This window comes from Notamacropus eugenii, chromosome 2, assembly GCF_028372415.1.
Source record: "Notamacropus eugenii isolate mMacEug1 chromosome 2, mMacEug1.pri_v2, whole genome shotgun sequence".
NCBI classification, from domain to species: domain Eukaryota; kingdom Metazoa; phylum Chordata; class Mammalia; order Diprotodontia; family Macropodidae; genus Notamacropus; species Notamacropus eugenii.
Genome location: NC_092873.1, coordinates 42,319,638 through 42,346,772, shown reverse-complemented (window position 1 = coordinate 42,346,772; position 27,135 = coordinate 42,319,638). Strand labels below are relative to the sequence as shown.

The following is a 27,135-nucleotide window of genomic DNA, read 5'->3' as shown; positions in this document are numbered from 1 at the left end:
ATGTAGGGAAGGTTATTTTCCCTTCCCCTCTTCTTCTCTCAGCCAGGAAACACTGAACTCTTAAAATTTTATCTCAGTTTGGGGAACATGGAGGGTTCAAAAGAAAACATGGAATGAAGGAAATTGCACTGAAGTTTGGAGAGAAGTGAACGTTAGCAATTCTCAGACAATAGGCTTAGACAGGATAGGAATAAAGGTTGGCCCATATGATTCACTTTGCATAGTACCTAACAGTACCATGGACAATTAGGCAGGAAATAATGGCTGATGAGTAAAACTGACTAGTCTCTTAAGACATGATCATTTGTGATTGCAAGGAGCCTGATACAAAGCTACTATTTAAAAACTCAAATAGATACACTTAAGTAAGCATTGTGGAAGCAAGGCTATTTGGGATTTCATTTCTAATGGTTTTTCCATTTTCTCCTGGGATAGCATTCATTTCTTCCAACTTGGTGGTACAAAACACATGTTCATAATAACAAAGAGCATATCCTGCTATTTGTTGTTGCTACATAACTGAAACCCAACTTTTATTTTTCATATATGAGAGAAAAATCCAGAAATACTACAGTGTATGTTTATGGAGGAAAAAATGCAACTATATATTCAAATCAGTTAGCAATATTTTGATTGTATTTTTAAGCAACATTAAAAAAAATCCGTGTTGGTTACATTATAAATCTGTCTTTGCTTTGAAAGAGCTGGAAAAGGTCACCTAGTCCAACCCAGTCACTTTGGTAGAGAAGCTAGCTTGTCCAAGGTCACATCAAAGAGCATAAAATAGATAGAATCTGGCTTTCTGTGCCAGGATTGTTTCTCCTCATCAGATGAACACATTATGAACAGCCCCTCTGTGGGTAAAAACTAGGAATCCTGATAGGGCATACTGTAATTTAGCAATGGAAACACTATTTGGGTTATTTCTTAGCCATAAAACATATGTAAAATTGCTTTTGTAGTAAAAAAAAATGTTTGTGAATCTAGCACAAATTTTACTGTAATAGGTCATAAAGATACAAAACTTCTGAAACCAACAACCACAAGAGGATCGGAGAAAAGGGAATGATTTCTATTAAAAGAATACCAAATTATGCAATTGTTAATAAGATACACTCTTCAGCATTTACAATATAACAGGAAACACTCCAGAAATCCCTCGAGACTATAGTTAAATAGCTGGGGATAAGGAGAGGGAGAAATGCTTCTTCTTTTGATACTAAGTTGAAATATATAATATAGTTTGAGGATGTATTGCTAGTGTGTGTGTGTGTGTGTGTGTGTGTGTGTGTGTGTGTGTGTGTGTGTGTGTGTGTACTCCAATTGCTATAGATTTCAATTCCAAGGAAACTAGTGAAGATTTTTTTTAAGGGTCTTTATGAAAATTATATTGGATAAGTTGAATATATATGGAATCTGTAAGACGGTGAAGTTAGTTACTAATATTTCAACAGATATCTACTATGGATCTGAGAAGGTCTGGATGTTGTTAGGTTCTAAGAATACTTGTCCCACAAAGGCTAAAATTTTATTTCAGAGAGGACACATACAATAAAAAAATTAACAACATGAGGCAGCCAAATGAATGGTAGACAAGGCACATGCTAGCCACCGAAAAGGTTAATTAACCTTAATGGCACTGTGCAACATGGTAATATTTGGATGTCAATGTTAGTGTAAAGTCCAAAAAATCCATGCATTATCCATGTGCATTACATTTTTAATAATTCTCTTCTAATTAGGTATTGTGGGCTAAGAAGAAATACAAGCTAATTTAAAAATGTGTCAAAACTAAATACATGCAGGAAAATAATATTCTTTTCCTTGTCCCCTCCCTCACCATCATCATATTCTAAATCCCAGTAAGAAATAACTTTGGGGTAACCTTAACCTCATTGTTTCAGTCTATTAGCATGGATACTGGAGCGTTGACTTTGCTACTCAAATAATTAAAATCATAACTAAGCTAGTCAGCTTATACCTTAAAAAGAGATATGAGAAAGTTTCGATATAAACTACTCGATAAGCTTTTCTAACTTTGGAGAGATTTGTGGTATAGTGGAATAAATGCCAGACTGGAAACCTGAGCTATTATACTTTCAATCTAGGCCTAGTGGCCACTACTTTTGTAGAGGAGGAGCCCATCAGCTGGCCTGTTTTCTTACATGTCCAATGACTGATGATTTCCAAAGACCCTTTTTTGGAAGTGCTTTCTACAGATTCAGTAATAAATCCAGGGCTCAATTTTTCACATATAGCAAAGGTTTATCTATTTTCAGGTTAATTTTGTTCTATAGTGAACTTTTCAAATTGGTCAGCTATCAGTTTGGAATTTGAAAACATGTTTTAAATGATTCCATTTAAACAGTTTGGTTGAACTATTTATTAAACACCTTAATTTATTTTCAAAGACTTACCACTCTTGAAGATAAATATTTTCATAAGGAGTGCCATAGTCTACCCTCTTTGACTTGGTCGAAGTGAATAAGTATGAACATAACATCACAACAAAATTCCTCTTGTACTATTTGAAATAAACTGACAAATTGATCATAATAATTACAACTATACAATGATGGAATGTCTGCTTCAGCCTAAGGATACCTAAGGATCATTCAATTTGGCCAGGCAGGTGTAGTGGTAAGAACAGTGGCTGTGGAGTCAGAGGTCATGGGTTTCAGATATAATTTAAAACCTAATTTACTATAGTCCTGAGTGATTTCAATTGTTTTGACTCAAAATGAGGAGGTTGGACTAGATCAGTTGGAGAGTCAAGCAGCATTTATTAAGTGCCTACTATGTGCCAGCTACTGGCACTGGGATTCTTACAAAAAAAGGGCAAAACCCAGTCCCTGTTCTGGAGGAGGTTAGGGGTATAGGCCCTATGGAGTCTGAATCCATATGAAGAACTATATTTAAGCTTTACACTTTCATTACTTATCCAGATTTTTAATTCATATCTGGGGCCTACTGAGTCACTGGCCCTAGATTGAAAGTGTAATAGCTCAGGTTTCCAGTCAGGCATCTATTCCATTATAACATAAAACTCTCAAAAATTAAACAAAGAAAAGCTAATCCAAGTAGTTTATCACTAAACTTTATGATATCAATTAATCATATTTATTGATATTAGTCAGTTGATCAATAAGCATTTATTGTTAAGTGGCTACCACGTGCCAGACAGTGGGCTAAGCCTTCCGGGTTAGATAGGCAAAACCCAGTCCCAGCTCTCAAGAGTTCTCCGATGTGTGCCCTGTGGAGTCCAAATGCTTATGGCAAACCGTATTTAGCTTGAACTTTCATGACTTCACCAGACTTTGGATTGAGTCAGACAGAGACCAAACAGAAGCCGCGCTATCTTTATACAGAAGGCCCGGTACCTTCTGCAGACTTAAAGGACACAATGTATCACATCTATGGGATCTTTCAAGGGGAGGTAGATACATTTAAAATCTCGCAGGTTTCACAGTAGCTTGTTTTTCATACTTGGTACACTTGGTATAACTACAAGTGGGAGGGTATATATACACATACACTTGATGAGAGCCTCTGGCTGGACTTCTCTTTTTCCAGCTTCAGTGTGACCTAAATTCCCTAAGGAAGCGGCCAGAGCCTCCGTGGTCTCCCGGGAGGAGTGGGGAGCGTGGGGGGACAGAGGCGACGAACGAGGCAGGCTCCAGTGCACACACTTGATTGCCAGGCGCTCGCCCCGGTTCTCCGCTCGGCACCCAGCCCCACGCGGAGAGGCTCCCAGCTTCCACCCCCCGCACTTTGTGGCCGCCCTTGCCCGCCCGTGGCCTCCTACCTGCGGAGAAGCAGAGCAGGGAGACCCGGTACCTCAGCCGGGTCAGGCCCAGTAGCGTGGGGGCAAAGAACATGGCCTCGTCGTCCGGGTGCGCGATCAACAGGAGGGCCCTGCTCCTGGCCCCCACCCGCCCCGGCTCCCCGCCCACGCCCCGCGTCCGCCCCGAGCAGCTCCAGGCCCAGGCCCAGAGCAGCCACAGTCCGAGGCCGGTCGAGGTGGCCAGCAGCAGCGCTGCAGAGAGCTCCATGGCGACGCCAGGGGCCGGAAGGTACCCGCCGGAAACTGGGCTCCCCGGCAAGCGAGTTCCGCCCGTCCGCTGGGCCGCCCGTCAGCGCGCCTGCGCACAGCGTCCCTCCCTGCGCGGGCCCGGCAGGTGTCAGTTTCTCCGGCCCGGCCCGGCCCCGCCCGGCCCCGCCCCGCCCCACCCGGGAAGCAAACTCCGTCTGAGGCTCTCGGCTGCGCGGCTCTGCCTTCGTTTCAAACCGCCCCGGCTCGCAGCCGCGTGCTCTCTTCCCGGCCTTCCCACTTTGCTCTCCTGGGCGGCCTCTCGCCTCTAGCCCGCTCATTGAGCTCCCTCCGGGGTGCTTGGACGCCTGATCCCGCCTTCCTTGTCCCCCCCTTTCCCTTAGTTTCAGTGTAACGTGTTTCCCACTAGACGGGTCGAGAGTAGCCCACGCGTCCCAAGCAGGACGGCCCGGGCCGCCGCTCCCTCCTCTTTGTTCCCTTCGAGATCTCCCGTCAGCGGGTTACAGTCGGGCCGCCGCTCTTGGCCCTCGGGGCTCGGACCGATGCAGTCCAGGCCGACTTCCTCTGGGTAGCGTCCACAAGCTGGGCAGGGTTAGGGAAAGGAAAGCATGGTGTGGGCACGGCGTGGGCACCGGCATTTGTATAGACGGCCACGCGCGCAGCGCTGCGCCCGGGGACCCAGCCTGGGCAGGACGAATGTCCTCGGCCCGATTGCCGCGCGGTCCTGATCCCGTCCCACAGCCTGACACTAGATCCCGGGGGACGAGAGCAGGCCCCTCGGGGCCCCCGAAGGCGACCCACAGGGACCGAGTGGAAGGAGGAACAGGGAACAGGTGGGTAAGCGCCGGGGCAGCCGGGCGCACCCCACGTGTAGCGCCCCCCCCACCCCTGAGCCTGGACTGGGGGAGGGGAGCTGGCAGGTCAGCGCGAGGCCGGCGCCACGAGCTGGAGGGAGGGAGGGACGGCGGAGTAGGGGGGAGCGGCCCCTGCCGCCCCGGAAGGGGGCGGGGCCTGAGTGGGGGCGGGGCCGGCGCGGCGGCCGGCGCTGGGGGAGGGGCGCACTCAAGATGGCGGCCGCGCTGGCGGAGCAGCAGGGCCCGCGGCGGTGGCGGCGGCGGCGGCAGTGGCGACAGCGACGACAGCAGCAAGAGCAGCAGCAGCAGCAGCGGGGCCCGCAGCCGCGGCGGCGACACGAGTGACAGGCGAGCGCGCGCGCCGGCCCCGCCGAGGGGCCGCGGGGAGCCCCCGCCCGCCGCCCTGCCCCGCCGTGCCCCGGCCCGCCCGCCCGCCGCCCCGTCCCTTCGCCTTGCCCCGGCCCCGGACCGGGGCGCGCTCCCGCCCGCCCCCCGCCGCAGGTGAGTAGGCCCCGAATCGTGGCGTCGTCGGGGGAGCCGCGGGAGCCGCGCGTGCGTGCGGCGGGGCCCCGGGGAGCGGGCCCGGCTGGGCCGACGCGGGAGGGGGAGCAGCACGTGAAGGGCCCCGGCCGGGGGCCTGCTGCTGCCGAGCCTGGGAGTCCGGGCCGGGGGCCCGGGGCGGGGCGAGCCTCCCCTCCAACGGACCCCGCCTGGGCGCTGCCCCTGGTCCGCCCCTGGAGAGATACAAAGGCCGCCGAGCTGCCCGGGGAGGACCGGCCCCCCCGTTTTACGGCGGGAGATAGTGGGGAGGGCAGAGGCCCCGAGGGGCATGGGGGATGACCTTCGAGATCAACCGGGCCCAGGTCCCTCACGTTACAGGGCGGGAAACTGAGGCCCAGAGAGGGGCGAAGGACTTGCCCAATGTCCCAAAGGTCATAGAATCTTAGATTGGTAGTGGGGAGGGACCTTGGGAATCGTATCTTTTGATCAGCCATTTTACAGATGAGGAAACTGAGTCTGAAAGAAGGGAAGGGACTTGCCCAAGGTCACGCAGGTAACCAGTTGAGCCACGTTTTAAATCTAGGTCCGCAGACTAACAACATCGTTTTTCGCTGCTCGGAGTTTTGAAGTCTTCAGGATCCAGAGAACGCAGTATACTCTCTTTTCCCCTTTAAAATTTTGTCTCAGGTCAGTGAGTGCAGCTTCTTCTTTTTTGGACGAGAGAGGAGATTGAGAAACCCGCAATTGAGAAACAGTTTTGTCTGTGTGAGAAAAGAGTCCGATTAACTGGAAAGGAGTAGAAACAGTTTATGAATGTGGATTTCTTGGAGATGTGGAGGAGTGCGGTCCTGTATCCTGTTTATCAGTGATGTTTACCTAGACTCTATACCGAAGATACATACATTTCTTCCGGCTGCTCTCTCAGCCATGGGAGCTTGCCACAGTGAAGGTGGTGGAATGCATGCTGCCTCCATGAAATGGCAGGGTTGGTTAGGCCCTTGTGTGTGTGTGTGTGTGTAGGGTGCCTTGCATGCTGTAAACACTTTGCAAAGCTTTCTTCAGTCTAACTGAACTCCAACTTGACTAACTATTGTAGGTTCTAGTCAAGAATCCCATATTTCTTTAGAATTAATTATTAACAGAACTATCTTCTGCCTTATCATTTGTTATTATTAATTACATTAATTGACATTCTGCAGAGGTACACTGGTGATCATGGAAGGGACTGTGGCTTTACAGGGGAGAAAAAGGGATGTGGTAACGGCCTCGCATTAAATTGCCTGCAGATATTCAGAAAGTATAGTTTTCCTCTATCCTGTATATTAACGAACACTCCCCTAGGTTGGTTGGAAGGACTTTATGTTCACTTTGACACTTGTTTGTTGGGGCATTGTGGAATTGTAGGAGAATGAACTTGGTTCTGATTGGCTAATTCCTAGCCAAATGCTCCTGAGCAATTACCCAGACCTCTGGGTCTTGGGTTCCTCATTTCTCAAATAAAGAGTTGACCAAAATGAAGCTGTTTTCTAGTTCCACCACTCTGAATTGTTTGAGTAAGTGAGCAAAGTTATAGTTGCAAAATGCCTTCGTTTTCCGGCTGGCCTCAGCTTACCTTTCCAGGCTTCTTGCTCTTTGTTCACCTTTACCTCTTCCTGGTTCTGGACCTATTAGGCCATTTGCCTGTTCTTGTAGACATTCCATCGTCTGCTTCCAGGCCTTTGCAGCTTTGCGTAAATTGCCTAGCATCTTTCAGGATACCCCTTAAAGACGATCTTCTCCACAGGCGTGCTTCCTTGAATTGCCTGTGTACCTTTCCTGATTTCCCTGGATTGCCGGTGTACCCCTCCCATTTCTTTGTATTTACTTTGTATATGTTTTCTTTGTAAACCTGTATCTATATGTGTCTCTATATTTTGTATTTATATTTGCTTCTATGTATATGAGTGCACATAACACTTCCCTACTAGAATATGACATCCTGAAGGGTAGGATGGTTCATTTTTGTCTCTGTCCTTAGCACCTGGCACCTGGTAGACCAGGAAATGCTTATTGAATATTGAATGAATAAAGCTGAATATAAATGTTAGCAACCTGTTTTTAGATGAATTATTAGGCATCATAAAATAATCAGTGTAATTTACTGAAGAAATGGCTATCCCATTCAGTGTATGTGAAATTACATCCATTGGGAAGCTTGTTTCTTATTCTTTTCTCTTCTTTGTGCTGTGATAGTCCCCTTAGTTACTGTATCACTCATTTAAGCAAATCCTTTTAAACATTTGGGTATGCACAAAATAAATTTGGAAGTGATTTCTAAAAAGGGTTTTCCATTTTGGTTCTAGGGTATGAATGGATTAATTTAACAGACAGGTAGATTCAGATGAAATAGTGAAACCTTAATGCTTTGACCTTATTTTCTTTAATTACTATGAAAAGGAAGTACATAATATTTGGAGAGAATGTGTATTTTTTTGAAAAATAGTTGGGTGAAAGTTTGTTTCAGTGCTAAGAAAGTTTAGGACAGATGAGTTTTATGAGGGGGATGGTCTCCTGTCTATCTTTAGGACGGTTTCTTGTAAGCTGCTTTTAAATTTATTTCATGTTCTTGCCCCCACTAGAATGATCAGAGACTTTGGCAGGTTATATATTGTTCATTTTTAATGAATGCATGACCTTACTTAATCTCAAATTATTTTGATTCAGACTGTGGTTGAGGCCTTGGAGGTGGAGTTTTGTGGAAAAGTAGAAGAAATACAATCAATATTTTGGCCTGTTTGTGTTTGATATGAATAGCAGTAGAATGGCTTTATATCATAGGATCATGAATTTGAGTTTGAAGGTCACTTGACCCAGTGCTCTTATTTAACAGATGAGGTAATTGGGGCTCACTGAAATTAAGGAACTTGTTCAAGATCAGACTTGGTAACTGAATTGTCCGCTTTCTTTTTTAAGGGTGTATTATTTATTCCTATGTAAATGTAGTCTGTTTTTTTGACTTATATTCAAACCTTTTCCAACTTGATAGGATCTGCAAAAGCTTGTGTGCTCATGGACATGTAGACTTTGAAAACCGCAGTGGAATAGTTCTTTATTTGTGCTCCAGGGACCTGACTTTAAAAAACAGATATTTTGATAACTATATTTTAATAGACTTGATCTTTGTAATCCTATGTACATTTTATTTTACACATTTGTAAATCTCCTATTCTGAGGAGTCTTTAGGTTTCACCAGACACTGCCAGAGGGTTCCGAGGCACATGAAAGGTTAAGAACCCTGGCATAAGGTCACCTGCAGACTGTGTTTGAGGTGCTGGAATAGGAATAATATGGAAGAACAAAAATTCTCTCAAAATTTTTGGCCTATTTGTATCTTATTATGGTGAGTAGCAGTAGTGCTTTGATTTGCTTAATTTCCATCTGCTTTTGCTTATAAGGAAACATTAAATAAAAATGTTGAGGTCACCTGGACCTAGCAAAGTTTGGTTGTGAAATGTCAGGATCACATTGACAAGGCTTATTTAGCCTAGTATTTCAAATATCTCTTCTTAGACCAAGGAAACTGTCTATGCTTGTACTCCTTGAGTTTTGGCACAGTGTAGTAAAAGAATTGTCTGCTTTGGGGTAGGTGGTTTGGCTTTACATTTTGCAACCTAAATTATTGTGTATTTAAATGAAGCTACTTTTCTCACAATGTGCAGTGATCTTGATTCTGGTTGTTGTTCAGTCAGTCTTAAGTCATGTCCAGTTCTTCTGGATCCCATTTGGGATTTTCTTGGCAAAGACCCTGGAGTGGTTTGTCATTTCCTTCTCTTGTTTCAGTTCATTTTACAGATGAGGAAACTGAGGCAAATGGGGTCTTGATAAATAAAATAAACAGGATCATGAACTTTATTCTTGTTTCCATGTAGAAATGCCCATTTGCAATGTGTAAAGTCTACAGGCTAACTTTTTATTGGTCTTGGTAGTATATAAATATTTTTTGATAACAGGCATCTGAATTGGGGAGTCTAAAAGATTTTCCTCTTTTTTTCTTTTCTTTCTACATTAAAAAAAATCTGAACTTTAACATGCATACCAAAAGAAGCCAGTCTCCATTTCACTCTGCTTGCTTTAAAATATATGTGTGTACATGTATGTGTAATAAATTCTATGAGTTCCTTTCCAAACTGCCTTGCTTCTGAATATCCTTCTGTTCTTGTCTGTGTGTTTTTGAAAAAATATGGTGATCATTTGGCTGGGGCATCACTATTGCTAACCACCTTTTCTCCCAAACCTTCATTGCCTCTATTAAAAACTAAAGGAAAAAAGAAAACCCTCTTAACTAATAAATACAGTCAAGCAAAGTAGACCTACCCAGTGGCCATGACAGAAACTTGGGTCCATCATTTCTCGATCAAGAGAGAGGTTACAGGCTTTGTCCTCGGGCTGGGTTATGATTTTGAGGAGAGTCCTTAAGGCTTTCTGAATTGTTTTTCTTTGCAGTGTGGCTCTCCTTGTGTACACCTTTCTCCTGGTTCATTTCATTCTCCTCGGTTCACACCAGCAAGGATTCCCCGAAGAAGTTTCTTTCTACATTCCTTATGGCACAATATAATATTCCATTACATTCATATGCTGCAGTTTGTTCAGCCATTACCCAGTGGTCTGACAGGCAGTTTGAGATACCCCTTGTGTTCTAGTTCTTCTCTAGCCTCATCCCCCTTTTAATCCCTCCTTCAGAATAAGGAAGTTTATTTTATTTGGTGACTATTGCTACCCTGGTATTATTTTCCATCTTAATTCCTTAGCCACATAACCTTCCCCTCCCCCCCATCCCAGCTTGTTTTCCTTTTGAGTTTGATGTGTTTCTATAACAAATTGTGTATGTTCAATCCTCCTTTGTGCATTTCAGATAAGAATGGAGTTCATTTGATGCCTCCTCCCTAAAACATTTCAAAGAGTGAATTTGTTTCTTGTACATTGATATTTTAAAGTAAATACTAAAGTGAAGCGTTTTTCTTTTTTCTTCTTTACCATTTATCCAGCTAAATAACAGACCTCATTTAATGCCATTAAAAGGAGTGGAGAGCCTTGCATTGAAGACACTGATGTAATAGCCCTGGAAAATTCCTTAGTGCAACAATGCTCAAACTTTTTAGGCTTGAGACCTGATTATACTCTTTAAAATTGGATATAACCCACTTCAAAACTACATGTAGCCACATGAATGGAACAGTTTTTATGTGGGTTATTTCTTGATATTTTCCATATTAGAAGTTAAAACTGATAAATTTTTCAAAAATTATTCATTGAAAATAACAAGTTCATCACATATTAACATAAATGATCTATTTTTATGAAGAATGACTATTTTCCAAAACTAAAGTTTTAGTGAGAAGAATGGAATCATTTTACATAGTTTTATAAATCTCTTGAATGTCTGACTTGCAGTGGAGAACCTGTGGCCTCTAGATCACATGTGGCCCTCTAGGTTCTCAAGTGTGGCCTTTTGACTGAACCCAAACTTCGCAGAACAAAAATTTGAATTCAGTCAAAGGGCTGTACTTGAGGACCTAGAGGGCCACGTGGCCTCAAGGCCACTGATTCCCCATCCCTGGGTCACTCTGGCTTAATAGAAGTCACATAGATTCTCTTATCTGCTTCTGCTTTCACTTGGTTGCAGTGTTGTGTTTTGGTTGTAGTGCATGAAGGAAATCTGGCTTCATATGTAGTTGGAAAAGAGAGGAATATTTTAATAGGCAAAATACATCCTAGTTATTGTGAAAATAGTTTTGATCTTTCTCAATAGTTTTGATCTTTCCCCTGAAAGGGTCCCAGGAACCCAACAGGAGTGGTGGGAAACTTTACTTGGAGAACTACCGTGCTAGCACATTGTTACTGAAGATGTACTGTAAGAGGCAGCTTAATGGTGAATGTACTAACTGGAAATCACCAAAAGGCAGTTTAAACAGAAAATTCATAGGAGCCTTGATGAAATGGAATATATACACATTTATCATAGTGTTTGTATTTTCAACCAACTGTTACTAGACATAGTATTAATTTGTATGCAAAATATCTTGTGTTCATTGATAAAACTCAACAAAACAAAACAGAAATTAAATGTGTACCAGAAATATTGCCTCATGCAGTCAGTGATGGGGAATGCTCTTTTAGAATTAAAAAAAAAAGTCTCGTCCCCTGCAGCATTGATTATTAAATCCTAGAGGGTATGAATTATGGTTAAAACATTTTTTAAAACTAGTTTGTTTGAGCACATTCTTTCCACAACCTTCCTTTATCCTATACAGATGTGTTTAGGATGGTCATTTGTGCTACTTTGGTAGTTCTTTTTCTTTTGTTATATTATCATCGCTGGTAAACATCTAATGTATTAAGCGGTCTAGCAATAAGTGATAAGAAGATATCTAGCCCGAGCATATCGTGGAGTTAATGTTTCCTGGAAAAGTTGACCTTTAGATATGTATTTTATTTTTAGAGTTGCCTGGAGTGCCACGCCAAGCTCATGGTTCTTGGCTGCTGTGAATACCTTGGAGCCTATGGTCAGTTCCACAGAAAATAGACATTACCTTTACTGGCAGACCCTTTGTTGATTCCTCCTCTCTCATCCGCCGGACTCAAAGATGATCCCTTCAAGGAGATCTTACTTTTCCCCTGATAACAGAGTAATGGAACAGCTACCCCATGTATGTTAGTGGTAACCAGCAGCAGTCTTGTGCCTGCTATCATTTGAACTTGACTCTCTTTTTCTAGTCAGATTTTGAATGAGACTTAAGTGTCAGGCATCTAGTCAGTCGTGTGTGGGACAGTGGTGGGAGGTGGTTATCTGTTAAATACCTTCCTGTTCTGTCTGTGCTTGGCCCTGGGAGGCGTAGAAAAACAAATGAGATGTCTCTAGTCTTCAGAAAGCATATAATCTAATGGGGATCCACTTTCTACCCAATGTAATTCCAAATGAGAAATGTGTGCTCAGCAAAGTACATGGAGAGTGCCAAGAATGAAAGAATCCCTTCTGGTTGAGGTGATGAGGAAAGCGTTATTTAGGGAGGAGGAAACATTGGAGCAAGACCTTTCAGCCAGAATGATTTCTGGAGTCGGAGAATGGACGATATTCCAAGATCTGTGGAATAGTGTGGACAAAGGCAAAGATAGAGGTGTTTGCCACTCCCATTGCTATCACTTTTCAGTTTCTCACACTAGCTCTCAGGTAGGGAGTAAGAAGATTTTCCCCATTTTTTCAGAGAAGGAAACCAAGTCAAAGAGGTGGAGTGACTTGCCGGGGCGGGGCGGGGGGCACAAAACAAGTGCCAAGAATGGAATTTGGACCCAGGGCTTCTGGACTCCAAGGTTGATATTCTCTTCAGTGTACCCCAATGCCTTTTTATAAGCTTATAGAACCTGGAGCTGTAAGAGACTTCAAATATAATCTAGTGCAACATCCTCTTTGTACAGATGGGGAAACAGGTCCAGAGGGAGTCGTTGGCTTGGCTAAGGTCCAACTGGTAATAAAAGTAGTAGGACCAGGATTCTAACCCAAGTCTGCCGACTCTAAATCCAGTTATCTTTGTGCTTTGAGAAATGGTAAACAAGCCAGTTTGACTCATTTACTTCAACTAAGGGCAGCTGGGTGGCACAGTGAATAAGGTGCTGAGCCCGAAGTCAGGAAGACACTTCTTCCTAAGCTCAAATTTGGCCTCAGACACCTAAAGCTGTGTGAACCAGGGTCCCTTTACCTCGCTCACCTCAGTTTCCTCATCCCTCAAACAAACTGGAGAAGGAAATGGCAAGCCACTACAGTGTCTTTGCCAAGAAAACACCAAATGGGGTCACAGAGAGTGGGACATGACTGAAACAACTCGACAACTTCAATTAACCAGTATAACTATAACCTATTCTACCCTCGAGTTTAGAGTGCAAAAGAAATATGGATAAGCCAGTGGTCAGAGGGTTTACATACACAAATTCACGGAAGTTTTAATTAAAACAAACATGAGAGGAACACATTTTGATGAGGCTGTTCTATTTCTATGCTAATGACTTTTGCTGCTGATACGATAACTTCTTTAAAGTTGTGTTTAAATATGATTTTTAAAATTGTATTTTGTATGTAACATTCACAATAAATGTAAACATGATCAAAACAAACATAAGCTCTATCAGCTAAAAGTCTCAGATTTAAGTCATTTTCATCTTTGTTAAATTGGCAGAAAGTACCTTTTTTAACAAAATAAAAACTGCAACCCATTAGGAGTGTACTATCTAAAAGGTTTGGATTTTCAAAATATGAATTTAAAAACATCTTTAAAAGGAAATTATCTTTTGTTTTACATCACCTTCATTTCTAAATATCCCTTCCCCACCTAGTGGTCCATTCTTGATTTAAAAAAATACAAAAGAGAAAACAAATGGTTTAGCAAAATTAATCAACAAATCAACTACATCTAACAGTATGTGCAGTGTTCTCTTCCTGTAGTTCCCTCCTCTACAAAGAAGAAGCCAGGTGCATTTTTTTCATTTATTCTCTCTGGCCAAATTTGGTCATTATCATCACCTAACGTTCAGTCTCCATTTTTTTATTCTTTGCATCAAGATCGCAAGGTGGCATCCTCAATGGAATAAGTATTTATTAGGCACTTAATATGTGCTGGGTATATAAGGAAGGGCAATGAACAGTCCCTGCTTTAAAAAATTCTCACAGTCTAATGGAGGAAACTATGCAAACAACTATTTACAAACAAGATAGACACAGGATAAATTGGAAATAAATCACAGAGGGAAGGCCCTGAGATTGGAGAAGGCTTGTGGCAGAAGAAGGACTTTAGCTGAAGGAAACCAGCGAAGCTATAGAACATGAGATGGAGGAGGGAGGATGAGTATTCCAGGCATGGGTAGTGGCCAGGAAAAATGGCTGAAGGTGAGAGTTGGAATATTAGGTGAAAGGAATGTGAGGAAAGCGATTATCAGGATGGGGACCAAACAGCCTTGGAGAACACTTACTTTAAGGGTCTAATACAGGTCTCAGAGAGGTAGGCTGAATTCAAGGAGAAAGCAGTATCCTGGAAAGCAGGAGCAGAGGATCAAGGATAGTCAGAGGATGAGACTTAACTAGGCCATTTGATGGGTGTTAGGGAAAGAGGTAGGAGACTGGTCTAAGAATCAGAAAGAATCGTCTTGGTTTGGCTGCTCCTTGGCTTTGCAATGTTAGGTTTTCCTCATTTATAAAATAAAGGAGTAGACTGCCTGATTGTCCAGATGCCTCTCATCCCCATGTATTTGTGTGTAGTTGGCAACGTCGTAATCTTGGAGTGGCCTTTCCGTGGAGCCCGGAGAATAAAAGCAGATCTCTAGAGATTGAGGCATGAATGGATGGTAAGCAAATAAAGGGAGTGATTTAGATTTTTTTTTTTAGAAGTTTGGTAGAAAAAGAAAGAAGGACAGTGGCATTTGAGATATCTGAGGTGGGGAGGGAGATGAAGGGGTGTGGGTATGAGTAAACTGAAGATAACCAGAGACATAGATAGGTCTCCAGCTAGAGGATATGGAACCAATGGAGAAACTGAATTAGGACAAAAAGGATGAATTTAATGTGAAATCAAAGTTTTTTAAGAAGTAAGGGGATAGAATGGAGAAATAATTGGGGATGGAAGGAGGGACTTCTCCTTTCTTCTAAGAGAGGGACAGGAGCATAGACAAAGGTAGAGGTTTGGGGATCTGGGGAGTTCACATTTGGTGGGCTGATTGCAGTAAAAGAGGAAGGGAAAGTTAATCTGCTAAGATTGAAGAAAGGTTCTAGATTGAACTTAGTTGAAATCTTGGTGGTAGTGTTTTTGTTTTATTTTGTTTGTAATTGGTGAATTATTGATTCATAGCGGTGATTTTGACTACTTTTTTTTAGAAGTTTGGCAGTGAAAGGGAGAAGAGAAATGGGATGGCAGATTTTGGATTGAATGTTGGAAAATTAACTCTTATAATTAGATTTTTCAGTTTTTATTTCTGACAATTGATTCTTCTAATGTACCATGATGTATCCTAGTGTAAAATGAATTAGTACTAGTGAATGAATGAAAAAAATTGTGTAATGTAGTCATTGGAGGTATTGTAAGAAAATAAATGATATCGGTGATAACTTTTTGTTCTTAGGCATGTCAAGAGAATATCTGGGCCAATTGAACATAGATCTTTTAATGAGATTGAGTCTTTGGCTGGTACTGTTGGGCCTTCTCTTTGTAGTTCTGCATGGAGGGTTGTGGTTTAATCTTATTCTTTCTTTTTGGTGGCTTTTTGCTGCCACCATCACCACCCCTTTGTAAGCCTGTCAGTTTGATACTTAAGAGATAAAACTTATATTCATGATACTAACTTCTTGTCTTTTTTCCCAACATTCCATACCTTTCTTCCTTAGTACACATCTTAATAATACTAGCTTACATCTCTTGAGTGCTTTATACTGTTCAAAGCACCTGGATGTATATTATCTCATTTGATCGGCAGAACAGTGTAATATGAGGTCTGGAAAGTTTGGGCTCATTAGTCCCATTGACAAAAGAGGTGATGGGACTATCCAGGGTCACTACTAAGTAGAGGTAGAGCTGAGACTTGAACCTAGGTCACTTGTCTTAGTACCACCTTTAGATATGGCATCTGACATATTAAATATATTCTGTTTGACCTAATTACCTGAAATAGTCCTTGTCATGTAAGGTCTCATTTTAGGTTCACCAGCCACTATTAATGTGACTTCTGCCTTTGTATTTGCTAGTTTAAATTTAAAAATTCTAAATGCATTATGCTCTGTGAGTGCCAAAGGAGGGGAACAGAGGTATAGATTATACAAAAGGCGTTTATTTAGCTTTGGAATATATTTTGTACTCATTTAACTGATCAAAAATTACTTAAATAACAAAACTACACTGTGAAGATTTATTCTAGAAGTTTATAAGTGGTCTAGCTTTCCTTGTCTGTATCTTCCCTACCCCTAACATAGAAGTACACTCACAAAGTTACCTTAGATCACAGAGTAGAGGTGGATTTCCCTAACTCTTTCAGGATCACTCAATCCAGATTGAGGAGATGGAGAGAAGGTGATACTATCAAACAAACTGAAAACTAGAGTTCCCGTACAAGTCTTTCCAAAAAAGGAGAACGTTTCTGGATTTTACAGAAGAAAATTCACTCAGAATAATACTGCTTCACCTCAATTTCTGGAGCCCAAACTAGGGCAAGGTCAGGAGACCTGATCTGGTTTTAAATCATAACCATGCCTACAAGGACCTTGGGAGACTGGATGTTTTGGGAATTTTAGCCTGGTATCCAGGAACTTTAAAAAAATTGGTAACTATTTCTATTATAATTGGTTGCCCTTATAATTCTGTATATTCAAAAAACATTCCGAGAAGAGTCCACAAGCTTTGCCCGACTGCCCAAGAGGGTCCATGACATAAAAAACATTCCAAACCCCTATAGAGTGTGGTTCGTTCTGAGCCTGCCTTACTTAAGATGCTTACCTCTGAAATTCCCTCTCTTAATAAGATCATCTATAATGGTAGGGTTTAACTTTATTGCTGAATGGTTCTCTCCTTCCTCTAATTCACTTCTAGGAAAACTTGACTATGATATGCAAGCATCAAATTGTTATTTTGGTTAATCTCTTTGTGTAGTTTTGTCTTTATTGTGTGCCAGTCCCACTTTTAGAAGGTGTTTACTACCAGTTTAAAACAATGACATTTATCCAGTTGGCTGTTTTAGGAATTAACTCAGATAATAATAATATATTTAACACATTGTAGCAAAATCACGATTATTTTTGGTAATGGGGGACTCTATAGTACTAGCAATCCAATTTTTATTATTTCAAAATTTTTTAAAGCGGCAGCTTAAAACAAATGATATTAATGTTTCTTTAAAAAAAATTACTTTCATTTCCTACTAATTTGTCATGCTCCAATAGACCTTTTCCATGTAACAAGTGTAGTTCAGCGAAACAAATACATGGGCCGTCTCTGAAAGCATCTGCCCTACCTTGGCCCTTTATTAGGCATTCAGCCTCAGTCTTGAAGTCACGGTTTGTCACTGCATTGATTAGATTTTAAAGTCAGTGTTTTCCTTTATGGCCTTACGGTCATCTTGTGAATTGTTCTGTTTTTTCTTATTTTCCTTTGCTACCAGTTCATATAAGTCTCTCACATTTCTTTGAATTCTTTGTATTTTTCATTTCTTATTGTGCAGTTGTATCTCAGTACATTTGGAGATTACAGTTTTTGTGACCATTCCCCACTTGACAGGTCCATCCATACCTTCTTTCCAATTCTGTGCTACTACCCCCAAAAATGCTACCATAGATATGTTTGTATATATCATATAAGACTTTCCTTATCTTTATCTTTGGCCTCCTTGGGGTTATATAGCTAATAAATGTATTACTGCGTCAAAGGGTATGTAGATTTTTAGTGACTTTTTGGATGTCGTTGTACATTGTTCACCAGAGACCAATTTACAACATTACTAGAAACCCTTCCTGTGCTTACATTCCCAAAGCCCTCCTATGTTCACCATGTTTGTCTTTTGTCATCTTTGGCAACTTAATTAATGGCATGTGGTAAAACCTCAGAGTTGTTTTAATTTACATTTCAGTTATTAGTGATTTGTAATTGTTTTTCAAATGTTTGTTAATAGTTTAGACTTTTCCTGTTTGTATTTTTTGGTTATTTTAAAATGGTGCTTGTTATACATTTATGTCAAGTGTTTATGTATCTTAGATAGCAGGCCTTTATGCAGATATTTTTCCCAGTTAATTGCTTCTCTTTTCAGTTTGGCCGTGTTGATTTTGTTAATACAAAACCTTTTCAATTTTATGTAATTAAAATTTTCTCTTTTATCTCTTTTGATCATTTTTATTCCTAGTTTAGTTAAGTATTCTGTCCCTTGTCATAGTCATGTAATATGTGTGCTTCCATTCTCATTTAGTTTTTAAATGATTGTGACCTTTTCTATTTAGATCAGGTATCCATTTGAACCTTACTATGGTGTGTGTTGCTAAATGTGGTGGGTCTAAGTTCTGCCAGAGTACTTACCAGTTTTTGTCTTAACAGGGAGGCTATACCCCAGTACTTGGTGGTCTTGAGTTTACTGATGGTTGCTGTGTTTGGTTGTTTCTGGGTCTCCCTTTTCTTCTCTATTCTATTTATCAACCCTTTTGTTTTTTCAATTTGTATTGGTTTTTATAATTTCTGCTGTATAGATTATTTTGTAATCTGGTAATGCTAGGCCCCTTTCATTCTTACTTTAAAAATGTTTCTCTTGAGATTCTTTATTTTTTCTTTCCCTATCCAAATTATGTTATTTGACTAATTCTATAAAGTGATCTCTTGGTTAAATCTTTAAGTACTGTTGTTATTTTGATTTTATTGACATGGCTCAGCTATGAACAATTAATGTTCCTCCAACTATTTAAGACTTCCTTTATTTCTGTAGAGTGTTTTTATGGAAAATTTTGAGTACATCTTAGTAGATTCACTCTCAGATATTTTATGCATGTTGAGTTTTTCTATTTCCTCATTCTGAGTTTTGTTTGTTGTCTATAGACAGGTGATTTTCCTGTTCTTCTTTTGAAGTTAGTAATTGTTTCACTTAATTTTCATTGAACTTCTAATTCTCTAAATCATCGTATAATCTCTATAGAGAGATATGCAGTCAATCTTGAACTTTCACGGATATAACATTCCTGGAAAACTGCATGAAAGTAGAACATGCAAATGTGGATATGTTGTACCTGTGTGAAATAGGGGTTTGGTTCCTGTGACCACCCAAAACTGCAATCTTTCAGTAGAGATTGTTGAAAATACACTTTTCTGAATACAATTCTTAAAACAAAACATTAAACCTGATAATACACACTTTTCCTAACCATAAAATAACTCATAAAAGGAAGTACACAAAATAAAATTGATAACAAATAAAACATTTTTGCTAGTAATTCACTAGAATTCTGTGACTTGATGCTAAAATCTCAACAAAAAAACATTTATTTCAGATAGTATTCACTTTTCATAATACATGAAATCTGCTGCCCCATAAATACTGTGCAGCAAATAAAATTCTTAAAACTAAAACTTTTTTAATCTGAATCTTACCTACTACTGTGTCAGATGACAGTATGAGGGTGTTATACTATATACTATACTGCTGTAATATAAACTTCTGTACCTTGGTTGTCCTCTGAAAACTAAGGGGGAGGGCACTGGGACCTTAATCGCTGCTGCTGAAACACTCCAGGCCAGCCTCAACATTACTTCTGACAGTCTGTCCTTCATGGGCTGGTGGATGGCATTGGAGATTGTAAAGGATACACTGACTTGAAATAATCTATCAGCAAGGTCAGCTTTGTGGCCTGTTTGAGATTCTTGGAGTTTGAGAGCATAGCACAGGTGAGTTGTCATTTGACCTTGAGGCTGTTGATGCTTTGATGTCTCTTGCCAGCTGGTCATTAGGCCAACAGCTACTGTAAACATTCCAGCATGAATAACACCTTTATTTTCTCACTCAGCCACATTATTGACTTTGCACACTTGGGCTTAGAGCCCAAAGGACTTGCACCATACTTTGGGGACATAATTGCAGCAGAAAACTTGAGTTTTAAAGGCATACAGTGAAAATATGTAATGAATAACTTGGGAGTTCTTTACAGTGGTAGGTGAAAAAGACCAGTGAAGCACCCAATGAGATATCAGATGCTCCACATATTTGTAGGCACCATGCCTTTCAGTTTTTTCTCTACTGTATGTAGCTACAAATGTGTGAGATTGCCAATATGGAAATGAATAAAATCATGTAAATCCTTGAAGTTGCTGAAAGTTAAATGCACAAATGTGGAGGATTGACTAATTTTTCCTCCGTTGCTTGTCCTTATTTCCTCAATTTGTTTTTCTCCTGTCACTGCTAGAGTGAGCATTTCTAAAACTTTATTAAAGGATAAAAATGAATCCTTGCTTTAAATCGTTTTTGCTGGAAATGTTTCCAGTTTTTGTTTTTATACTTTAGTGTTTGTATATGACCACTGATTTTGTTAAGTTCATGAACAAAAACATTCCTTTTTTTAAAAAAAGACTTCTAGTATTTTTTCATGCAGATAATGCTGGCTCTTGGTTTAGATAGATAATATTTACCATATTAAGGAATGGTCAACTGATTCCTGTTCTACTTAGTATTTTTAATATAAATGAGTACTATAATTTGTTAAAGGCGTGTTCTATGTCTTTGATATAATTTCGTGATTTTTTAAAAAATTGTTTTATTTATATTGTCTGTTATGTTTATAGTTTTCATAATGCCAAATCATGTGTGCATTCCTGATTGATAATAATTCCAATCCAGCCATAGAGAGTAATCTTTTTGCTGTAACCTCAAGGAGATAGCAGAGTACAGTGAAAAAAAGCTTTGTCTCTTGAGTCAGAGGAACTCAGTTCAAATGCCACCTCTGACGCTACCTTTGTAACTGTGGACAAGTCACTAGCTGTGTGACTGTGGGCAAATCACTTAATCTCTCCCTCAATTTGTACAACTGTAAAATGGGAATAATGATATCATCTACTTCAGAGGGTTGTGAAGGATCCAATTGGATATTTTTAAGTTGTTCGCAAACCCCTTTGCAAAAATGAAGGGGTTGGCCTAGCTGACCTTTAGGGTGCCTCCCAGTTCTGGAGTCCAGAGCCTGTGCATAAATATATTCAGAAGTGACATTGATGTATAACTGTCTTTCTCTTTTTTCTCCCTAGTTTGGATGGTATTAGTTATTTGCCTATAGAAACAGTTTCCATATTCTTTTTGAGAATCATTTATGTAATATTGGAGCTAATTGTTTTTGAATGATTTATTCATTTCTAAGTCCATCTTAAATTTTTTTTCCTTTGGGAGTTAATTTCTGTTTTGTTCAATTTCTTTTTCTGAAATTGAATTGTTTAAATGATCTATTTTTTGTTCTTTTAATGTGTTAGGGGTTTTTGGTAAACCTTTTCTCATCTTATCTAAGTTTTCAGTTTTGTTGGCAGAATAATTGCGTAATAATTTCTAAAATTTCTTCATTTTTTGTGAATTTCCCTTTCCTCCTTTTAATTTTATTTTAGAAATCCAGTTGTCCTCAGTTTTAAGTCTTAAAAATCAATAACTAATGGTTTCTCTATTAATCTTTTTAAAGGGATAGTTTTTGTTTTTTTTAATTTAGTGGAATATTTTGTTTTTCATGTTATTTACATTCCATCGTTTACTGAAGTTGTTGTCTAGCAGTATGAGCAGTGGAGAGGTTAAAATTTAGTCCTCTGTAGGGCTCAGATTCAAAAAACTCAGATAATCCTCCACACTCTCCCCTTAACCCTTCCCAAATGCAGAGCGACTCGATGAAAGATAGTGTTGCCACTTCTTATTGATAATGTTAGCTGAGCTTGTACTCAAGATTTGTGTTCTCCATCTTGATGATAGTAATTCCATTCTTTTAGGTGACATCTGCATGGATGATGATTAAAATCCACTTTTGTAACTCTGTAATTCAGATAAATGATCATCGTAGATGCTAAAAGGCACAATGTATACTCTTCTTTCTACAGTGTTTATGGGTTTGAGTGATGATTAGAAGAGCCTTTATTAGAATCAGAAATTTGCAACTTGGTTCTGAGGTTGGGTAATATTGATAATTCATTTCTGATTTTATTTTCTGGATTATGTAAATATAGTCAGAATAAAAGATTTCTATACTTATTTTTGAAGGAAATAAGAATGTCATTTACTTTAATGTAAAGTGATAAAATTTATCATTTCTATTTAAGAAATGTATAATCACTTTTGGAGTCATGTTCCAATGCATTATTTGTTATATATTTTTTCATTTGCTATAATTAGCTTTTTTCACAAGGTATTCGACATTGTGTATACATTCCTTAAGGGAGATGTTAATGGTTGTGGTATGTTCTGACAGGGCAGAAAAATAGGAAAGAATTTCGTTGTCTTATTGAGCAGATTGAGAGGTGTAGGTGAACCCTGGGAACATACATGTCTTTGATTTGAAGATGTTCTACCAGAGAGGGAGGGATGTCTGTCTTTCATCATTTCTGAGCTTTGCTAGGGACACTAGAAAGTGGCAGCAGGAATTTGTACTTTTCTACTTTGTAATAAAGGGAAAACGATTCTAATAATGACATGTACTACTATTTAAGATTTCCTAAGCTCTTTCATGACAGTTATTCTGGGAGTAGAAATTAATCTCAGTTTATAGCTGAAGAAACGGAGACTCTGAAAGGTGGTGGACTTACCCATGATAACACAGAGGAAGCGGGATTTGAGTTGGGCACCTTACTCCAAGTCTAGACATTTCACCAGCTACAGTCTGCTGCTTTTCAAAACTTTGTTTGCTTTGTTAGGGAGAATAATTCTTTGTGGCAGGAGTCTTCCTCACTCATGATTATTTTTAAAGCATCATGAAAGTATGACTGGAGTCAATGATAACCTCTCTGTTTGCTGAAGTTGGAATGTAATGTTAGTGTTCTCTGTAGTGTCAGTCTGGTTAAATTCTGTTCTCTAATTAGGGAAAATAAATGATCAGTTTTTGGTTTCTGATCATTGGTCTTCATTATTTGAGGTGCAAGGACTTGTCTTCTTTGGGCTCTCCTGACCCTCTCTCACCTAATAATAGCTTTTATAAGATTAGTGACTTTCATAGATACTTCTGATAACTCTTTATAATAGTCTACTGCTTACATTGTCGTAGAATAACTTTTCCCCCTTTTAAAAAACTCGATATTGTCTGTCTGTCAGATCGGTGTTCAGCTTGGCTTTGTTTAGAGGATACTTTATAATTTTTGGAGAAACGTTGGAATTCTTCCTCTACCTTGAGCCTTTGTAGGTGTTATTCTGGAGAGATCAACTGTAAAAGGCATCATTCTTTTCTTAGGTGAAGGGAATTTTTATCTTTTCTCTCAAGATAACACAGATACTTAATAAATGTATGCTGAATGAGTAAAAGGAGCTCTGTTACTTTGAAAATGTGCATTTAGGTAGATTTTTGGCTTTACATAAGAACAGTAAGCTAAAAGCCAGGTATTCCTGGTGAGAGAGAGCTAGCGGGAAGGTGTCATTACTCTGTAACAGATAAATTTCCTATGATGTATAACCTAGAAAGGATGAAGATCTTAATATCCTTCTGTTGGAGATTTAAGGAGGAAATAAAACATTAAATTCATATTGTTATGCTACATCATTTGCACATAATTGTAAGAGGCTGATTTTGTATTGGAGAGTATAAAATGTGAAGCTGGTCCTTATTATCCCTTATACCAAGAACATGTGAGTCTAGTTTTAGTATAATGTTGAGGCCAGCTTTGTGTGTGTCAAAGGTTTTATTTTAAACTAAATTATCTTATTAATACCTTTTGTTAGTACCTTCATTTCTGAATCTCTGTCTCTCACCACCTCTGCTCAGGGAGCCATCCTTTTTAACAAGGAATAAAGAGGCCAAAAGTAGTTCAGCAAAGCTAAGCAGCTGCCAGCCAAGCTGTCTGTGATAGTCTGCTAAGTGTTGTACCTTCATGCTCTTCCCCCTCTTCCAAGAAAGGAGGGAGGTGCTTTTCTTCATCTTGTCTTCTGGGCCAGGCTTGGTCATTGTAATTGCACAGCATTTATTTGGTTTGGGTTTTCTTCTTCCATTTATATTACAGTAGCCTTGCATTTTCCAGGTTCTATGGTCGTCACTCTCCACCATCTCCTGTGTCCCTAGGCTCTTCTGAATTCTTCCTGTTCTTTTTTTTATTAAGACTTAGTAATATTCCATCACATTCAGGTACCATAATTTGCCTAGCATTTCTATAATTGATGAATACCTCCTTTATTTCCAGTTCTTTGCTGTCACAAAAAGTACTAACATTATTATCTTGGTGATTAATCAAACTTTCTGTCCTTCTTTCCCTGGGGTGTGACCTAGCAGTCAAATGGCTTAAAGACTATGGACATTTTTAGCATTTTCAAAGTTTCTTAGAATTGTTGGAACAATTTACAGTTCTACTAACAGTGTATTAGTGTGTCGTATATTTTCAAATAAAATGTTTCATGAGATCTTCATAAATACCCTGGGCTAATGAGTTGTTGGCATCACAGTCAGCTCTGGCAGTGGGAAGGGCTTTGACAGGACTTTACAGCTCAGCTGCTCCAACTTCTTCATCTTAAAGATGTAAAAATTGAGATTCCACTGCCATTGTGGGGCAGGAGAAAAAAAAAGAATGCTGTATTTGAAATCCGAGGCCTTTGGCTCAAAGTCTGACTGCTTTCTGTGGGATTTTCCTTATTCCGTAGAAGTTGATAATCGCACCTTCTTCACAGTTGTGAAGGTCAAATGAGGTCATGTTTGTAAAAAGCATTTAATGCAGTGCGAGGTGCATAGTTGGTACTTGATAAATGCTAAAATCTACAGGAAGGGTTAGGATGGGTTAGGGTTAGGGTTTAGGGTTAAGGTTAACCTTTCTCATCCTTCTGTTGTTTCTTTCTTGTTTATCCTGTGTATAGCCGGTCTGTATATATTTATCTGCATGATGTGTCTCCCCTTAGATTGTCAGCTTCTTTAGGAGAGGGACTGTCTTTTGCCTCTCTTTGTGTTCCCAGGGCTTACCACCGCCTGGCTTATAGAAGGCATTTAATAAACACTTATTGTCTCCTTGCCTGCTACCTGTCCGATGTGGCCAAGTCACTTTCCCTCTCTGGGCCTCAATTTCCTTGGCTGCAGATTGAACATTTAAGATTTCTTAAAGCTCTATAGGTCTGATCCTACTGGGTTCAAGTGTCTTGCCTGAGGTCACATGGCTTGTAATGACAGGTGAGTTCAGGTTCTGAGTTCAATATTCTTTTCCCTCTATCACACTCATTGTTGCTCCTGTCCCAGCAAAGCTTCTTGATTTTTCACTGATAAGTGATAAGAAATAGTTGGTTGTATGGATGGTGTGGTGATGGCTGATGGAGCACCTGAGTTTTCTTGGTGTTAATTATTAGGCCAAAATTAGGACAGGTGGCAGAGAATTGTTCCATACTTTGTTGCATCTCAGCTTCAGAGGCTTCATTGAGTGCATAATCATCTGCAAACAGAAAATCATGCACCAGCACTCCCTCTACTTTTGTCTTGGCTTGTAGCCTTTTCAGATTGAAGAACTTACCATCAGTACAGTAGTTGATCTTGATGCCGTGTTCATCCTCATTGAAAGCATTTGACAACATGACTGAAAACATCATGCTAAAAGGCATGGGAGCAAGCACACAGCCCTGTTTCACTCCATTGGTGACTGGGAAGGCATGAGAGCATTATCCACTATCCTTGGTTCTCCTTGGTAAATAGGAGGCGATTGGCTGGGGGCCGAGAGGCCCCTTGGACCTTGATGATTTCTTGACAGCAGGATTTTATTACATGCTTTTGGTCTCAAGGGCGAGGGCTTGGTAGGAGAAGATAACCTGTCGGAGAAGGCACCTAGCTGCTAATTTTGCTTTTGCCAAAAGAATGTGGAAGCATTAATAGGGACATATACATTTATCATGTAAACTAAATTAGTAGTTCTTAGGGCATTTTATTTTCCTAACTTTTTTGAAGATTTTATTAATTTACTAGCAACTAATATGAGTGTTTACTGTCTATATCATTGTAATGGGTTTTATGTTAGGGAGGAGGAAAAGTATTGAAAAATATAAGACATGATCCCTGCTCTTAAACTTAAGAGGTCATTGAGAAAAATCACATCAGAAAATTTAAACAACAATGAAAGACTGCATAAGTGGTAAGTGAATTTTAAGATAACTCATGCATTTAGGAGTCCAGAGGAATGAGAAATCACTGTGGACTCTTGTGGTGAGGGAAGGCTTCATGTGGAGTGTCGGGTTTGAGCTGCACCTTGAAAGGTGTGTTGGATTTGACCTGGACATTCCTGGTAAGGGGACTAAATAGGCTGAGCAGCAAAGGGAGTGAAGCAGGCTGGCAGTTCCCCAGAGTTCCATATGCAGACTGAGGTAGACACACACCAAGGCAATTCTCCAAGGCTCTGAGTTCTTGCAGACCTGCATGGGGAGAGGGAATGTTCATCTTGAGGAGCTCCTGAGAGAAAGGGAAAGCCTTCTCCAGACCTGTTCATCCAGAGGCCGGATGAAACCCTGGGAGAGAGAACAAGGAAGGTACTATTGTTCCTTGAAGGAAGTTACAGACCCAGCTAATACTGGGTACAAAGTAAAACAGGACACAGGAGAGGCAGAAACAGAATATTTGCTCAGCAGGACCACAGAAGGAAAAGCTCCTCAGTGACTTTGGGGATCAGGGAAAATTTGGCATAGGGGTAGGGCTCTTCATGTAGGCTCCATGGAAAGTCAGGCAGTAAGTATTTCTTAAGAACCTACTGTGTGGGGGGCAGAATCCAATAGGAGACAGACTGTGGCAGATTCACAGCCCAGGACAGACTGGAAAGTTGATGGGAAGGATCTGTTGCGTGGGGCTAGAGGAGCACACAGTGCACAAGCTGCACCAGTGGGTCCTCTCTGTGGCAGGGCCGAGCAGGAAACCCCGGGCCGTCTGAGGTAGCAGCCGCACTGCGGAATCTCAGGCATATCAACCCAGGATGGGAGTTCAGTGGAGCTGAGCAAGTGAGAGCCCAGAACCCCAGGTATCTGCAGCGGCTGTTCCTGAGACTATCAGCCTGCAGATTAAATGTCTATTAGTCACCTACT

General features: G+C 40.4%; 2 protein-coding genes across 24 annotated transcripts in view; one reads left to right on the top strand and one right to left on the bottom strand.

Moving 5' to 3' along the window:
• The window catches only part of PIGL (phosphatidylinositol glycan anchor biosynthesis class L), a 138,125-nt gene extending 133,999 nt beyond the window's left edge, over positions 1–4,126 (bottom strand). Inside the window, exon 1 of one of the 6 annotated variants that reach the window (XR_011973911.1) lies at positions 3,806–4,126. Coding sequence is in view for 5 of the 6 variants with exons in the window: in XM_072640051.1 (XP_072496152.1) it covers positions 3,806–4,052 (247 nt within the window). In the remaining variant the exon portion in view is untranslated. The remainder of the gene's footprint in view (positions 1–3,805) is intronic. The other 5 variants (XM_072640051.1, XM_072640054.1, XM_072640049.1 and 2 more) reach the window with 5 other exon arrangements.
• Positions 4,127–4,148: 22 nt separating this feature from the next.
• The window catches only part of NCOR1 (nuclear receptor corepressor 1), a 190,599-nt gene continuing 167,612 nt past the window's right edge, over positions 4,149–27,135 (top strand). For 15 of the 18 annotated variants that reach the window (XR_011973909.1, XM_072640043.1, XM_072640033.1 and 12 more), the window contains exon 1: positions 5,303–5,406. The gene's annotated coding sequence lies outside the window, so the exon portion shown is untranslated. Of the gene's footprint in view, positions 4,885–5,302; positions 5,407–27,135 lie in introns of those variants that run through there. The other 3 variants (XM_072640034.1, XM_072640032.1, XM_072640028.1) reach the window with 1 other exon arrangement.